Genomic DNA, 17,979 nt, shown 5'->3' with positions numbered 1-17,979 from the left:
ATAACAGAACTGTGTTTTACTACAAATAGGAGAAAATGTAGCAGTGCCTGCTTGAACAGAACCAGGCAGGGTGGGGAGGGGGAGGGGGTCCTTTTTATTTAGGGAGCGTCACCTTTCCCGGAGATTTCTACCTGCATCACAAGGGCCGGATCTCTGTCACATGGCCTCCTTTCCTGGAAGGCAGGCAGTGGCCGGCACTCCCGCCCTGTGCAAATGATGAAGCAGGAAGAAAGGGAGGTTGGATTTGGACAGGCAGTCAGCCTTGTCAGCCGCAAGGACAAATGTCTTTTTCATTAAATAGCTAAGTGACCTTCCCTCTGAAACATGGGCTTCCAAAGAACAGTGTGCATCCTGTGTCCACACAGGGAGTTCCCGGAAGCTCTGAGTTAGATTTAAGCAGGTGGGTGTCCTGATGTTGAGGTCTGAGTTGTTTCGACCAGTATACCTTGTTTGTGTTAGCATCAAGGGGTCCTGGGTGAAAAGTAGAGGAGAGCTGTCTACTATCGTTACAGCCTTTTCTGCATAAAACTAAAATTATTCTAGTACATAAAGTTTATTGGTTAAAAAAAAGTAGGTGAAATTATTCCTGTATTTTCTATCTTCCTTTTTTTTAAGAAAAAGTGAGTACAAATATAAATAATACAGAAAATATATGAATAGGATGCTAAATTTCTAATTTAAAAATGAAATAGATATGAATCAAGCAACAAATATTACTGGGAACTATTGCACATGGAACCATAGTCAACATCTTGTAATAACCTATAATGGAAAAAATCTGAAAAATAATATATGTGTATATGTGTAACTGAATCACCTTGTTGTGTGCCTGAAACGCTGTAAATCAACTATCCTTCAGTAAAATGTATATATTAAGGAAAAAAAGAAAATATATGGAGACAGGTCTCTTTGGGTTTTTTAGCTACTAAATCTCACCACTGACACCCTTCTTTTCTGAACATCTGTTTCCTCCTCCTCCAAGGGCCCTGGTCTCTCCAGTCTCAAAAGGAACACCTCATAAATTATCATACAGGTTATACAACAGGTTATACGGTAGCCCTCCCCGGTGTGGTAAGGCGATGGCATCTGCAAATAGCTCTGCTGGGCTTTCACACGCAGTGGCTCCGGGGCAGTATTTGTTGTAATCTCTCCAGCATCACACTGGACGTCCTTCTCTATGGTGTTGGCCATGCTGAGTTATTTGGTGTAGGTGGGATGCCTCCTGTTCCCCCAGACCGCTCAGAGTTTCTTCCAGACGCACACATAGGTGAAGCCTGAACGGGATCACACTGGGAAAGGTGTCCTTGGGACCCTGACCCTGGTGGGCCCTCAGTGGGAGGCCTGCGTGTGGCTGACTAAACACCTCTAGGGGACTGGAGACGCTAATGAGCTGTTTGCCTACGCTGTTTACTACTCCCGCAACTCATCTTTATGGATGAATAAAGCTGAAGTTCAGGGAAATTAAGTCACTTAGCAAAGAGTGAAGCCAGTGTTCAACCCGGAGTCATCTGTAGGAAGAAGCGTGTTTACCAGGCCCCCGCTTGGCCCTTTTGATAAGCAGTTGCAAGGTAATCCTCGTTTTACCCTGGCGAAGCACTTCTTAGGAAACATGTTCAGCCAAATTGTCCTCTGTTACCTGGCAACAGGAGTGAGGAGGGAAGCAGGCGGTGCTCCTGTGTCTGTGAGCTCATCTCGCTCAGCTGGCTTATCGTGGGGTGGGGGACAGTCCAGTGAGGAGAGTAAGGGGTGGGGTCCTTAGGCTCGGATCCTCTGGTTAGTGACTGTGGGGCCTTGGGCAGGTTGACCTTGCGTAATCTCATCTGTAAACTGTGAGTAATTGTGATAGCTCTTGCTGCTGCCTTGAGAACTGAACGAGATTATCGTGCCCTGTGCTCAGCACAGGGCCTGGCACGGTGTATCACTTTGTAAATGTTGGCTGATGGTTACTCTTTTCATCAATATATCCTCATCATCAGATGCCTTGATGGGCAGAGATTAATAGGTTTAATGGCCTCAACCATTGCTGGTCTTAAACATATATGTACTCTATGATGAATATATACTTTAAAAAATAAATCAACACTAAAGGCCCTTGGATTTATGTCAGTGATTCCAGAAGATCTAGAATAGACTTGCAGATGTCTTTCATTGAATTTTGTATGTGAAGTGTTCCATTTGCCAAAGTAAACTTGTCTTCAGACCTCTCTGCACTTATGATACGAATTAGTCTCTGAAAAACAACCTCATCTTTGAAAAACATATGCTTTGTTCTGAATTTTATCACTAGCAGTACAAGGTTCTAGTCTTTGGAAGGTACCCAGCTGTTATTTAAAGGTGCACAGAGAAGAACAAAATGTCCCTTGACCTTCCAGCCGTCGGCTGCCTTCACTGGTCTGGCAGTCAGAGAGAGCAGCAGCAGAAGCCTGTGCAGTCACACGCGCTGTTCTCGTCTGCTGCTTTCCTGCCGTCTGACTGAAGACACTTCGTCCTCGCTTCCTCGTTTCCTTCTCCTGCCCTCCCTTCCGTCAGTTAATGAGTGTAATTGGGTTCTAACTTGGTGTATGTGAAGTGTTTTGTTTTAGTAATGTCCGGTCATAGGACTTTATGCCCTAAAATCAATTTCCTGCTTTCATATCCCCTTCTAAATGTTGTCAGGACTCAGGAAGTAATTATTTTAGTTCTCTGATTCACTGTTGCTATTGCCTCTTGGAGAGTTTTGTATCCCAGGCACCTAACCATCCCTGTGTGGTGTAAAACACTTGAACACAATTGCTTAACCTTCTTGAATCAAGGACTGTGGTGCTTTGAAAAGCAGAGCTTTCAACTCCTGTGTCCTTTTAGAATGGTTTGAGGTGGGTTGTTACGGCTTTAAGTATAGTCTAGATTTTCTTTAATGAATAGATTTCATCTTCTATTGTAATTAACACTCAACTCATGTTTTCCAATAGACGCATGATTTAAACAGCATAATATTCCTATTTGTTAGTCTTGACAGTTTTTGTTTGTTTGTTTGTTTTAATGTGCAGCATACTGCTGCTGCTGCTGAGTCACTTCAGTCGTGTCCGACTCTGCGTGACCCCATAGACAGAAGCCCACCAGGCTCCCCCGTCCCTGGGATTCTCCAGGCAAGAACACTGGAGTGGGCTGCCATTTCCTTCTCCAATGTGTGAAAGTGAAAACTGAAAGTAAAGTCGCTCACTCGTGTCCTACCCTTAGCGACCCCACGGACTGCAGCCTACCAGCCTCCTCCATCCATGGGATTTTCTAGGCGATAGTACTGGAGTGGCTTGCCATTGCCTTCTCCGGTGCAGCATACTGAGTGACATGCAATGCTTGGACTCTGTAGGACTGTGATCCAGCAGGAGCAGATCCATCCCAGGACTTGGGAGACAACTGAAAGCTTTTTTTGGAAGGGAAGATGCAGCATTTTCGTAGGCAGAATTGATTTGTCTTCTAGAAACACTAAGTCTACGGACTAGATCTACCATATCTTACTCTTTGGGGTTTGTCGGTGCTCTTAAACAATGCCTGTGGGTGCTAAGTGGTCCTTCTAGAAGGAAGTACAGGGTTCTGTAGGCTCAGAAAAAGGAAGCAGGAGGAACAGAGCCAGTGGTAAGGTGGCACGACATCCCTGATGCCCAGAAAGATCCTCCACCCACGAATGCACACCCTGGAGGTGGCAAGCCACGCCCGCCTCTGCTGCTGTGGAACATCCTCAAAAATAATTGCATTTATGTATGTTTGTCTGTGCTAGGTCTTCACTGCTGTGTGGTCTTTTCTCTGGCTGTGCTGGGTGGGCTTTTCATCGGCTCTGGGCTGCGTGGGCTTTGGTGGCTGTACCCCCTGGGCTCTAAAGCAGAGGCTCAGTAGTTGGGGCACGCGAGCTTAGTCACCCCGAGGCGTGTGGGATCTTCCCAGACCAGAGATCGAACCCGTGTCTCCTGCACTGGCAGGCAGATTCCTGCACTGCAAGCAGATTCTTTACCAACTGAGCTACAAGGGAAGCCTTACTACTGGACCACCAGGGAATTCCCAAGCCTTCTTGACTCTTCTGAATTCTAAAACTTGTTAAAACTCCTGGTGAGGTGCTATCTAGGGGACACTTTCTTTCCCCTCTCCCCTCCTTACCCCCACCTTCTTATCACACTGCTGGATTCAGTGTGAATTGCTATTCCATGATGTCCATTGTGTTATGTCATCTGTCAGCAAATATTTCAAGGCTGGATGAAAGTAAGTGATCTTTCTCCCTCCAACTAGCTAAGTAGCCTAAAACATCTTTAATATTCAGTGGAACTTATGGGGCTTAAGATGAGAAGTTTTTAGATTCATCCTTAGAATATATATGAGTGGAAGAGAAGCCAATTCTTCTTTCAGATAATCAGCTTTTAAACTTTTCTTCCTTTGATAAGATCATCCTAATAATTTCTAATGGGAAAAATGTAGCCATATTATCCTCCATGGGAACGTCTGAACTGTGTCCCTTTATGCTTTCGGTAGATACACTGTGAGATAACCCCCTAATGCTTTCTGGAAAGTGAAAGCCTACAGTGAGCAGGGATCTGTTTTCTTTTACCAAATGTCAGCATTGTGAGTTTGGCGCTTCTGAAGCCCACGCTTCCCTGAACGATAGACTGTCGTGTATTTCCGTTGCTTTGGCTTTCTGGCTGTTTCTCCTTTTCCTCCTGTTTTATGTCTCACTTGAAGCTAAGCCAAGTCAGGCCCCTAGAGAATTCGACCAGTGCAAAAGGGGATGCTTGGACAGTCCCAAAAAGTATAAACTGGATGAATTATAAATCATCAGTTTTCAGTTTTAGCTGGGATGAAAGAACAACTAGAATAGTAGGTACTAAATGTACACCGTGAACCTGTCTCTTCTTACCTCTTCCTGATTAGCCATTAATCTTCTCAAGGGGCAATTCAGGCAGCTAGTCCTCAATTACTAGACATTAATTTTAGTTCCAAATTTGTGTTGTTGCAAACAGTGGTGATGTGTACATCTTAATAAATATGTATTCTCAAGGAGCAAAGGACAAAATTTGTTAAATTATATATGTACAACATTTAGCATAAAGAAAAGGTCTTATGTGGATAGGAGATTGGAGATTGGGATTGGAAAAATGAAAAACTGGAATGACCTCAAGATTAGAGATACCAGTCACTGTTCTCCTTGATTTTCTTTCCTTGTCTTTAATATCTTTTTCTTAGACCTTAGGGGTTTCCTTTTTTGTTGCTGTTTGTTTTTGTGGTTCAGTTCAGTTCAGTCGCTCAGTCATGTCCGACTCTTTGTGACCCCATGAATCACAGCACACCAGGCCTCCCTGTCCAACACCAACTCCTGGAGTTCACTCAAACTCATGTCCATCGAGTCGGTGATGCCATCCAGCCATCTCATTCTCGGTCGTCCCCGTCTCCTCCCACCCCCAACCCCTCCCAGCATCAGAATCTTTTCCAGTGAGTCAACTCGTCGCATGAGGTGGCCAAAGTATTGCAGTTTCAGCTTTAGCATCAGTCCTTCCAATGAACACCCAGGATTGATCTCCTTTAGAATGGACTGGTTGGATCTCCTTGCAGTCCAAGGGACTCTCAAGAGTCTTCTCCAACACCACAGTTCAAAAGCATCAATTCTTCGGCGATCAGCTTTCTTCACAGTCCAACTCTCACAGCCACACACGACCACAGGAAAAACCATAGCCTTGACTAGACGGACCTTTGTTGGCAAAGTAATGTCTCTGCTTTTTAATATGCTATCAAGGTTGGTCATAACTTTCCTTCCAAGGAGTAAGCGTCTTTTAATTTCCTGGCCACAATCAGCATCTGCAGTGATTTTGGAGCCCAAAAAAATAAAGTCTGACACTGTTTCCACTGTTTTTCCATCTATTTCCCATGAAGTGATGGGACCAGATGCCATGATCTTCGTTTTCTGAATGTTGAGCTTCAAGCCAACCTTTTCACTCTCCTCTTTCACCTTCAACAAGAGGTGTTTTTGTGTTTAACAAAGAGCAATTTGCATATGTAGCAAATGAATTTTGCATTTTATATGGAGATTGTCCCATTAAAGTATAGAAAAGAATCAATTCATTCCTCTCTGTGGAATATAAACTTTATGTCATTTAGCCATTTTTATTTCTTGAGACTCTACATATGTAATTTGTGTGTGTCCACCTGACCTGCCTCTTGAGAAACCTGTATGCAGGTCAGGAAGCAACAGTCAGAACTGTACATGGAACAACAGACTGGTTCCAAATAGGAAAAGGAGTGCGTCAAGGCTGTATATTGTCACCCTGCTTATTTAACTTATATGCAGAGTACATCATGAGGAACGCTGGGCTAGAAGAAGCACAAGCTGGAATCAAGATTGCTGGGAGAAATATCAATAATCTCAGATATGCAGATGACACTACCCTTATGGCAGAAAGTGAAGAACTCAAAAGCCTCTTGATGAAAGTGAAAGAGGAGGGTGAAAAGGTTGGCTTGAAGCTCAACATTCAGAAAACAAAGATCATGGCATCTGGTCCCATCACTTCATGGGAAATAGATGGAAAAACAGTGGAAATAGTGTCAGACTTTATTTTTTTGGGGCTCCAAAATCACTGCGGATGCTGATTGCAGCCATGAAATTAAAAGACGCTTACTCCTTGGAAGGAAAGTTATGACCAACCTAGATAGTATATTAAAAAGCAGAGACATTACTTTGCCAACCAAGGTCCGTCTAGTCAAGGCTATGGTTTTTCCCGTGGTCGTGTATGGATGTGAGAGTTGGACTGTGAAGAAAGCTGATCGCCGAAGAATTGATGCTTTTGAACTGTGGTGTTGGAGAAGACTCTTGAGAGTCCCTTGGACTGCAAGGAGATCCAACCAGTCCATTCTAAGGGAGATCGATCCTGGGTGTTCATTGGAGGGACTGATGCTGAAGCTGAAACTCCAATACTTTGGCCACCTCATGCGACGAGTTGACTCACTGGAAAAGACTCTGATGCTGGGAAAGGTTGGGGGCGGGAGAAGAAGGGGACGACCGAGAATGAGATGGCTGGATGGCATCACCGACTCTGTGGACATGAGTTTGAGTGAGCTCCGGGAGTTGGTGATGGACAGGGAGGCCTGGCGTGCTGTGATTCATGGGGTCATGGAGAGTCGGACACGACTGAGCAACTGAACTGAACTGAACTGATGCAGTCAGTCAGTCGTGTCTAACTCTTTCTGACTCCATGGACTGTAGCCCGCCAGGCTCCTCTGTCCATGGAATTTTCCAGGCAAGAATACTGGGGCGGGTTGCCATTTCCTCCATCAGGGGATCCTCCAAACCCAGAGGTTGAACCTGAGTCTCTTGAGTCTCCTACATGGCAGGAAGACTCTTTACCACCCGGGGAGCCCACATTTATAAGTTGTGCCTATACAAAAGAAATCTTCGGCTTTCTTAATCTAATTCCTTCTTAAAACTTCCTTTGTCTAAACTCACTCCTTTATGTCTTACTTTTCTTTGACTTCTGAGATTTAAATATCTTCCAGTGGGATACTTGCCAAACTGGATATCTGGTTGAGATTTCATATTTCCTATGACTGAAAGGTGACAGAACTGCTGGTGGGAGCTGAACCCAGTGTTCTTTGAAAGCAGGGCAGGACAGAGGGAGCGGGTTCTGTGCAGGAACTCCTGTGAGCAGACCGGAAGTCAGTCTTCAGGAGCCTGAGCAGAAGGGCACTGAAGACGGCCCTCAGATGCCGTGTCACACCTCTTACGGAAGCTGTCCTCTCTCTCCTTCACAGCACAGCTACGCAGGAAACTTGAGGTTTAAATGTGGTAAGTTGCCCAAGGCACTCAGCTCAGAAAGGAGGCAGGCCTGGGGGCAAAGCCGAGTTCTTCTGACTCGAGCCGTCGCTTTTCATCGGTAAAACTGTTTTCTGAAAGTTATTCGGCATAGGAGTCTTCAGAAAAGTTCTGACTTGACTGTTTTGTTCTTAGATGAAGCGATGTCTGTTTTGGAAGACTTTGATATTGATGAGCTTGAGAGGATAAGCAGATGAAGGCGTCACGGTCCGGTCAGCATGCCAAGGGGAGATGGCTGAGCGGTGTGGGACCCTCCCTTGGCGCTCATTGGTTGAATATGGAGTGACGTCAGGGAGATGGCTGGGCGGTGTGGGACCCTCCCTTGGTGCTCAATGGTTGAAGACATGAGTGACGTCAGGAAGATGGCTGGGTGGGTGACTGGGCAGTGTGGGACCCTCTCTTGGAGCTCATTGGTTGAATACGGAGTGATGTCATGAGTGACTGATGGATGCTATAATATGGCTGCTTGCACTCTTAGCTTTTGTAACGACGATTATCTTTGCGATACTTAGGATTGCACTCACAAACAAAGCAAATGTATAAAACTGAGTGTTTGTGTGTTTAAACTTTTAATGAGAGGGAAAAATTAAAGAGCACTTTTGAAAGCCAAAGACTTCATTGGAAACAATGCAAGGGACACGTGCAATTGTTACCTCCCTGTTCTGAGAGAAGGATGTTGACTCCATCTGTGCCAGCCACGCAGCTGGAGGATGAACATGTGGAGAACTTAGTTTCACAGCGTGTGGCTGCTCCCGAGGCCCTAAAAACCAGATCAGTCCTTGCAAATGGAAGTGAGGCATTGGATGTAGTGCCGCATAAAATTGAATTCCCGTAAGTCAAATGACAATACATCATTAGCAAACGATGGTCACAGTAAAAGCAACAACGTGCTGAGTCACTCAGTCGTGTCCGGCTCTGTGCAACCCCGCGGACCGTGGTCTGCCAGGCTCCTCTGTCCGTGCGATTCTCCAGGCGGGAACACTGGAGTGGGCTGCCGTTTCCTTTTCCAGGGGACCTTCCCGACCCAAGGATCAGACCAGCATCTCTTATGTCTCCTGCATTAGGCAGGTGGGCTCTTTACCACTGCTGGTAGTAAAATAACAAACGTGCAATTTATTGTGTTCTTTCAATCTTGGCATTATGTTTAACATGGGTAGTCCACTATCTTATACAGTCCTGGTTTGCCCTGATTTGGTCATGTTTAAACATGTAGATTACTGGAGAGACAATGTGAAGACAAAGGGCTATTTAAACTTACTCCTTGTATCTTATCTTAGGTGATATGTTTACCCTTTTAGATATAGGTGGTAATAGAACTTGGGAGGTGGGGAATGGGAGTGAATTAATCCTTGGCTCAGTAGGTAAAGCCTGCAGATAACTTTAAATTTCCATTTCAATTAAAAATGTTTTTAAAGTACTTTTAGCTGTCATGGAATTGATTTAGATTTTATTCTGGATTTATTTATACCAAAGCCAATGTTTTGTGTCATTCACTATACAAAGAAAAAACAGGTGCTAATAAGGGTATATACAGTACTATGTATTTTCAGGTTATAATTTAAGATACTGTTGCCAAGACACATTGAGGATTTTAAAAATCACAGTAAACACAGAAAAGGTTGCCAGAAAAAAATGAGTTATCTATAAAATTAGTATTATAGTATTACTGTTTATAGTATTATTGAATGTAGTGATGTAATACATTTATATAAAAATTTGACTGTCATGGGAGCCACTATTTATAGATATCATATCAAAATGTAATTGATTATCTTTTGGTCTAGGATATATTTATAACCTCCTGAAAACAAGAATATATCATTAACTGAGAATACGCAGCACCATCTCTGGATTAGATGTGTCTGCCTTCATGGCGAGCATCACTCATTCACCTGAAATGAATAGTTTTTTGTGGTCGTTGTGCAGTTGCTAAATCAGGTCTGACTCTTTGACTTTTTATGATCCCATGGACTGAAGCCCACCAGGCTCCTCTGTCCTCCACTGTCTCCTGGAGTTTGCTCAAATTCATGTCCATTGAGTCGGTGATGCATCTAAATATCTCATCCTCTGCCACCCCCTTCTCATTTTGCCCTCAAACTTTCCCAGCTTCAGGGTCTTTTCCAGTGAGTCAGATCTTCGCGTCAGGTGGCCAAAGTATTAGAGCTTCAGCTTCAGCATCAGTCTTTCCAATGAATATTCAGGACTGATTTCCTTTAGGACTGACTGGTTTGATCTCCTTGCAGTCCAAGGGACTCTCAAGAGTCTTCTCCAGAACCACAGTTCAAAAGCATCAATTCTCCAGTGTTGAGCCTTCTTTATGGTCCAACTCGCACATCCGTACATGACTACAGGAAATTATTTGGCAATAAAAAGGAGTGAAGTTAAAAAAAAAAAAAAAGGGAAGAGCCAATACATGGCATTACATGGATGAATCTTGTAAACGTTATGCCAAGTGGAAGAAGCGAGTCACCGTGGACTTATGTGACTCTGTACCAAATGCCAAAGACAGGCGACGCTGTAGGGGTGGCATGTTGATCAGTGCTTGCCTGTGAATAAGGGTCATGGGCAGACTGGAAGTGACAGCTCAGGGACTGGGTTTCTTCTGGGGTTGATGGAAATATTTTAAAATTGATTGTGATGCTGGGATGCACACCTCTGTGAGCACATTCTAGACTAGAATAGATAGGGAACCATGCACATTAAGTGGGTGAATTATCTTATATGTAAATTACATTTCAGTGATGCTGTTACAGAACGCATGTAGAATCTCTAAAATAAAACCAGGTTTTGACCTGTCTTGCTGAAATCAAAAGGAAGAAAAAAATTCCTCTCAATGTTTCAGTTCAGTTCAGTTCAGTGGCTCAGTCGTGTCCGACTCTTTGCGACCCCATGAATCACAGCACGCCAGGCCTCCCTGTCCATCACCAACTCCCAGAGTTCACTCAAACTCATGTCCACAGAGTCGGTGATGCCATCCAGCCATCTTATTCTCTGTCGTCCCCGTCTCCTCCTACCCCCAATCCCTCCTAGCATCAGAGTCTTTTCCAGTGAGTCAACTCGTCACATGAGGTGGCCAAAGTATTAGAGTTTCAGCTTTAGCATCAGTCCTTCCAATGAACACCCAGGATTGATCTCCTCTATAATGGACTGGTTGGATCTCCCTGCAGTCCAAGGGACTCTCAAGAGTCTTCTCCAACACCACAGTTCAAAAGCATCAATTCTTCGGCGATCAGCTTTCTTCACAGTCCAACTCTCACAGCCACACACGACCACAGGAAAAACCATAGCCTTGACTAGACGGACCTTTGTTGGCAAAGTAATGTCTCTGCTTTTTAATATGCTATCTAGGTTGGTCATAACTTTCCTTCCAAGGAGTAAGCGTCTTTTAATTTCATGGCTGCAATCAGCATCTGCAGTGATTATGAAGCCCAAAAAAATAAAGTCTGACACTGTTTCCCCATCTATTTCCCATGAAGTGATGGGACCAGATGCCATGATCTTTGTTTTCTGAATGTTGAGCTTCAAGCCAACCTTTTCACTCTCCTCTTTCACTTTCATCAAGAGCCTTTTTAGTTCCTCTTCACTTTCTGCCATAAGGGTAGTATCATCTGCATATCTGAGGTTATTGATATTTCTCCCAGCAATCTTGATTCCAGCTGGTGCTTCTTCCAGCCCAGCGTTCCTCATGATGTACTCTGCATATAAGTTAAATAAGCAGGGTGACAATATACAGCCTTGACGCACTCCTTTTCCTATTTGGAACCAGTCTGTTGTTCCATGTACAGTTCTGACTGTTGCTTCCTGACCTGCATACAGGTTTCTCAAGAGGCAGGTCAGGTGGTCTGGTATTCCCATCTCTTTCAGAATGTTCCACAGTTTATTGTGATCCACACAGTCAAAGGCTTTGGCATAGTCAATGAAGCAGAAATAGATGTTTTTCTGGAACTCTCTTGCTTTCTCCATGATCCAGCGGATGTTGGCTATTTGATCTCTGGTTCCTCTGCCTTTTCTAAAACCTGCTTGAACATCTGGAAGTTCATGGTTCACATATTGCTGAAGAACGTTTTATTTTTTTCAAAACTGCAGGAGTTTTGACTGCCTTTAATTATCAAGCAGTCAGAGAGAAATTTCCGTTAGAGTAGAAATAACTACCTAGTTGAAAAGGAACAGAGGGAGAAACTGGATTAAAACTACTCATTTTAAACCTCAGATAAGTAGAACAGACGACTGCATTGTGAAACCGACCGCATGCGCAGTGATCAGCGTCCGCATGACCCTTTGGGCGTCAGCGCCCTGGAGCACCTTGTGCTGGCGGCGTGCTGCGCTGCCTCTCCGGCTGGGTTTACGGCGTGAAGACGCCTATTCCTGGTCTCCCAGCCCACTTAAAAAGCGTGTTGTTGCTCTATGTCCCTTTCTTTACCAACTGGTTGTGTTCGTTTCTGATTTTTGTCTCTGCTGGGTCTTCGCCGCTGCGGCGCCTCTCCTCCGGGTGCAGAGGCGGGCTCCTCTCCGGCTGCCCTGCGTGGGCTTCTCGCGGCGGCGGCGCCTTCTCTTGCGGAGCGCGGGCGGGGGGCTCGAGGGTCTCCGTGGCCGTGGGGCGTGGGCTCAGAGCACAGGCCCAGTGGCTGTGGGGCTTACGCTCTGAGGCGTGGGGGTCTTCCCGGACCAGGGATGGAGCCCGTGTCTCCTGCCTTGGCAGGTGGATTCTTTACCCCTGAGCCACCCTGACTGTTTCTCTTTATTAACAGACACATACTTAACCTACAAGAAAATGCACATACCTTAAACGCTTAGTTTGATTTCACCTGGGAAGCCCCCTGATAATATATATGTATTCATGTAAAAATAAGGTGCAGAGCATCTTGATCGCCCCAGAAAGTCTCCTCCTGCTCTTTCCCAGTCAGTCCCTCACCCCTCCCCCTTTCTAATTTCTGTCATTATATGTGAATTTTGTCTTTTCGTGAGCCTCATATAAATTGTCACTCAGCGTGTATATATCTTGTGTCTGGCCTTTCTAACTCAGCTTAATGCCTTTGGTATTAATCCATGTTTTCTTCTGTGTCAACAGCTCATTCCTTTTTATCACAAGGAGTGTTTCATGGTATGAATATAACAGTTTACTTACCTATTCTCCTACTTACCTAGGTCCATACGATTTCCGTCCTTTATGTGCCCATCTTTGCATGAAATGTTCCCTTGGTATTTCGAATTTTCTTGACGAGATCTCTAGTCTTTCCCATTCTATTGTTTTCTTCTATTTCTTTGCATTGATCACTGAGGAAGGCTTTCTTATCTCTCCTTGCTATTCTTTGGAACTCTGCATTCAGATGCTTATATCTTTCCTTTTCTCCTTTGCTTTTCACTTCTCTTCTTTTCACAGCTATTTGTAAGGCCTCCTCAGACAGACATTTTGCTTTTGCATTTCTTTTTCTTGGGGATGGTCTTGATCCCTGCTTCCTGTACAATGTCATAAACCTCCATCCATAGCTCTTCAGGCACTCTATCAGATCTAATCCCTTGAATCTATTTGTCACTTCCACTGTATAATCATAAGGGATTTGTTTTAGGTCATACCTGAATGGTCTAGTGGTTTTCCCTACTTTCTTCAATTTAAGTGTGAATTTGGCAATAAGGAGTTCATGATCTGAGCCACAGTCAGATCCTAGTCTTGCTTTTGTTGACTGTATAGAGTTTCTCCATCTTTGGCTGCAAAGAATATAATCAATCTGATTTCAGTGTTGACCATCTGGTGATGCCCACGTGTAGACTCTTCTCTTGTGTTGTGAGTCTAGTGAGTGTGAAATAGCGTCTCTTTGTGATTTTAATTTGCATTTCCATATTAACTAATGAGGGCGAGTTTCTTGTCATATGCTAATTGGATTTTTGGAGATAGAGTCTATTCAAGTGTTTTGAATTTTTGGGGGGTTGTTTGAGACTTCAGCATGTTTCTGGCCAGTTTGCAGCATTCTTGGTTACTTCCCAGAGACCAAAATGGCCTTGGCATGTGGCTTTTGAAGACTGATGTCTTGCCTATTCTGCATCTCCACGATTCATGAACTCAGAGTATAAAATTGAACTTGCATATGGACCACAATAAATCCCTGGGGTATAAAGGGTATTGTAGCATTGGGTGTAAAGTCTTTGTCAAGACTTTTGCTTCTGTCTGTTGGTTGGAGTTTCCTGGCTACAGTGCCCAGTGTCTGCAGGATACCAGATGGTCTCACCTGCTGTTCCTTCTCCCCAGTGTCCAACAAGCACCCGTTTGTGGACAGCAATCTTCTCTACCAGTTCAGAATGAACTTCCGGCGGAGGCGAAGGCTGATGGAGCTGCTCAGTGAGAAGTCCCCGTCCTCCCAGGAGGCACACGACAGCCCCTTCTGCCTGCGGAAGCAGGGCCATGACAACCGGAAGTGTGCCAGCTTCATGTCAGGTGTGTGCGTTCCGCTCTGATCACGTGTGTGCGTTCCGCTCTGATCATGTGTGTGTGTTCTGCTCTGATCACGTGTGTGTGTCTGTCGAGAAGTGACACAGTCACAAGTCACCTTTGTGAATTCTGCTCTCAAGAAACTTCTTATTTATAACTAAAAATCATATGTTTGTTTATTTTGTCCCCCCAAAAGACAACACGCACACACACCACCAAACTCTTCCCGGGTAATCAGCTTCAATGCTGTGAAAAGACCACTCAAGCCCTCACTCATACCTTATTTACTTTTCATTTACAAACAATTCTGGGTCTCTTGTATTTCAGGCAGATTCTTTACTGCCTGAGAAACAATCCTTACATATCATTAATTATCCAGTTTTCTAAGTCCAGCATTGAAAATCTATATAAGGATGAAAAAGAGTTTTGAGGGCATATACAACTAAAAGGAAACTGATTATCAATCCATCACACAGAACAAGTTAAAACTGTGGCAGGCAGACATAGGAGCTCAGAAAGCACAGTATCCTGGGGCATTATGTGTAAGGCCAGATAGTCTCATATTGACAGTTAACCTGGACAGAAATGATGACTGATGTTAACAACGATAACCCCATTTGAACAAACTAAACTGAACAAAATAACCTCATTCACTCAGAGAAGGCTAATGACCTGTCATTCTGTGTAAGAGGGTGGTGTGCTTACTGCGCTATCTTCCACTCCTCTGAAAACTTGACACTGACTCAGGAAGCTGGTTAGCCTAAGGCTTGGAGCCTAGGGCCTCAAGCTTCACCTGAAACCCAGAACAAAGGGAAACGTGTATTGGTTACAAATAGGAGGCGACAGTGAGAACACTTACAACTAGAAGTCCTGGGAACATTCTGCACCTGGCACGGAGCCAAGCTTGACTGCATCGATTTTCTCATTGGATCCTCACTGTCACTCTGCGAGGAAAGACTTTTCTTATCCCCACCTTACGGGTGAAGAAATGCAGTCACCGAGCAGTGGAGTGGCTTAGGCAGGCTCCCACAGCTAGGAGGTGGCGGGGGTGGGGAGCTGGGTCTGGCAGGAATTCTGTCCTAACCCAGTGCTCCTCTCCCGCCTTCCACATCCCAGCTTCCTCAGACACGGCTGGGAAGGGGCAGAGAAGGAAGCAAGGGCTGCGCCAGGAGAGGAAACGCTAGCTGAGGGTAGGGGCCTGAGCCTGTGCTTGGATGCCCTCCAGCTGTGTGCCCCTAAGGCGGCAGCCTCCTGCAAAGGAGCCGTCCACACCCTCCCTGTTCTTCTCTGAGTCCCAGAGACGTGAACAGGCGACGGTGATAAGGATACAGTAACCATGGTAACTGTGAAGGCCAGGGTGGCTTTGGGCTTCCCGGGGCCAGGCCCTGCGCCGAGCGCTCTCCGCGGTTCCTTTCCCTGGGTCCCACACCTTCCTCTCCTCCCCCTGAGGAGAGCCAGCCAGCTCCTCAGAGGGAAAAGCGAGGTCAGATCACTGAAGCACCTGCTTCAGTACTACACGCCTTCAAAGCCTGAGGTCATGCTCTGCGTTTTAATCTTCGGTGATGATTAATGGTTTACTGTTCAATCAGGAGGCACTTATTGTCCCCGAGTAGTTCATTAAGTGTCTTGCCGGCACTTAATTTACATCCTCTCAAGGATGCTTAGCATGAGCCCTGTGGTTCTTAAAATAGTATTTCATGTAGCTGAGTGCTTTCCCTACATAATCACGCCTGCACCGGTCCCCACTGGAGAGCATCATTCCCACTTTACAGTTGGGGAAACTGAGGCTTACAAAACCCAAGGGACTAGGCCCAGCTTGTGCTATTCATAGGTGGCGGAGCTGCTGCTCAGACCCTTTCTTTTCCGATGCCAAGGCCAGAGGGCTTGATTCTGGCAGCAGAGGCTGCCCCACGACCAGGCGGCCTGTTCTCCAGAACGGAGCTCACTGCTGCCCGTGGTCGTGCGCGTCCCCGGGGACTGGCCCACCGCCGTGGGTGACCGCGCGTGACCTCAGGAACCCTGTCCGTCACCGCGCGTGACCTCAGGAACCCTGTCCATCACCGCGCGTGACCTCAGGAACCCAGCCCATCACCATGCGTGTCCTCGAGAACTGAGCCCTCTGCTGTGCATGACCGCGCATGTCCCCAGGGACCCGGCCCACCACCGTGTATGACGGCACATGTCCCGGGGACCAAGCCCATGGCCATGACCACGTGTGTCCCAGGGACCCAGCCCACCCCTCGATTGGCCGCGCGTGTCCCTGGGGACCCAGCCCTTGGCCGTGACTGCTCATGTCCCGGGGACACAGCCCACCCCTCGAGTGACCGTGTGTGTCCCGGGGCCGGCCCACAGCCGTGACCGCGTGTCCTCGCCCGCAGTCAGCCCCAGCAAGGAGATCAAGATCGCATCGGCTGTGCGGAGGAGCAGCATGAGCAGCTGCGGCAGCAGCGGCTACTTCAGCAGCAGCCCCACGCTCTCCAACAGCCCCCCGGTGCTCTGCAACCCCAAGTCTGGTGAGTGGCGGTCGCAGCCCGTCTGCCCGAGGCTCTGGGGACGCGGGCGCACGCGGGCTTCGTTAAGCGGATTCCCTTATTAAGCAGAGGGGGACGAATGGGGAGATCTCCATACGTGGTGCGATTTGGGGGCGCCGCCTCTTGGATGGGGGCTTCCCGGCGGCGCTAGTAGTACAGAACCCCCCAGCCAGTGCAGGAGAGGTAAGGGAGACGAGCTCGCTCCCTGGGTGGGGACGATCCCGCCCCAGTGAGGTTGCCTGGAGAATCCCTCGGGCAGAGGGGCCCGGCGGCTGCAGTTCGGGGGTCGCAGACTTGGACACGACTGGGCACTGAGCTCTGGGCACGTAGGCAGGCGCGCCTGGGGGAAGGCAGGGAGGACGCAGGTTTGCAGACGGAGAACCGGGCTGCGGCGCGCGCCACGTGGAGGCTGCGGCTGAGCCCAGGTGGCTCTCTGGAGTCGGGGGCCTCGGAGAGGGCTCCCCTCTTGGGGGAGGTGGCCAGGCCGTTAGACCCCCATGCTGACCGGCCGGTGGATGTTGGCCACCCCTCGGAGAAGGGCACGGCCTGGGAAGTCTGCTCTCGTTGCAGACAGGGTTCCCAGGACCACTGCGAACCCCGGCCGTCTGAGGGCCTTCGCACCAGCAACCCCAGCTCCGGGAGCAGCCGCTGATTTCTGCTGGAGGGTCTGAGCGGCGCACAGCAGAGGAGGCGCCGCTGCCCGGATCCAACTGATGCTTGGATCTGCCAGGTCTCTGCACCCGCAAGGGAGAAGCGCGGAGCTCTGCAACCCACCTACCCCTGCAGAGGACTCTCTGTGCCTTACGGTTTCAAACTCTACTCTTCAACCTCCATAGACTGTATGTTCCAGGAAAACAACAACAACCCAATAACCTAGGCACACAGATGGGGAAAGGACTTGCACTCAGAACTTGCACCTCCTCAGCCCACAGGCGCCTGGACCCAAGGATACCACCGCCTTCCCAGGAGCGGACTGTGTCCGCTGGGGTCAGCGGGGCCTTGAGGACACGTCCCACCCGCTGGTGCAGTGCCCCGGCCCCGCATTCAGTGGGTCGCCTTCAGGGAGGAGGCTCTTTGTTCCTGCTGAGTCCTCACCAACAGGTGCTGCAGATCCGGTGATGAGAGGTCACGATCCATCCTTCAGTGGGCAGATCGTCTCTTAGGGAAAAAAATAGAAAGCTTTCATTAGAATAAGGACAAAT

At 47.1% G+C, this 17,979-nt stretch overlaps 1 protein-coding gene across 1 annotated transcript in view; it reads left to right on the top strand.

Annotated features, from left to right (window-relative positions):
* Nucleotides 1–17,979, top strand: part of DEPTOR (DEP domain containing MTOR interacting protein) — a 156,503-nt gene that overhangs the window by 87,789 nt on the left and 50,735 nt on the right. The window contains exons 5-6 of the mRNA XM_055432600.2: nucleotides 14,067–14,252; nucleotides 16,625–16,759. Coding sequence (XP_055288575.2) covers nucleotides 14,067–14,252; nucleotides 16,625–16,759 — 321 coding nt within the window. The remainder of the gene's footprint in view (nucleotides 1–14,066; nucleotides 14,253–16,624; nucleotides 16,760–17,979) is intronic.

The sequence above is a fragment of the Moschus berezovskii genome, chromosome 16 (genome assembly GCF_049115385.1).
Source record: "Moschus berezovskii isolate FMDL1 chromosome 16, NW_MosBer_1.0, whole genome shotgun sequence".
Lineage (NCBI taxonomy): Eukaryota > Metazoa > Chordata > Mammalia > Artiodactyla > Moschidae > Moschus > Moschus berezovskii.
This window is presented reverse-complemented; position numbering and strand designations above follow the sequence as displayed.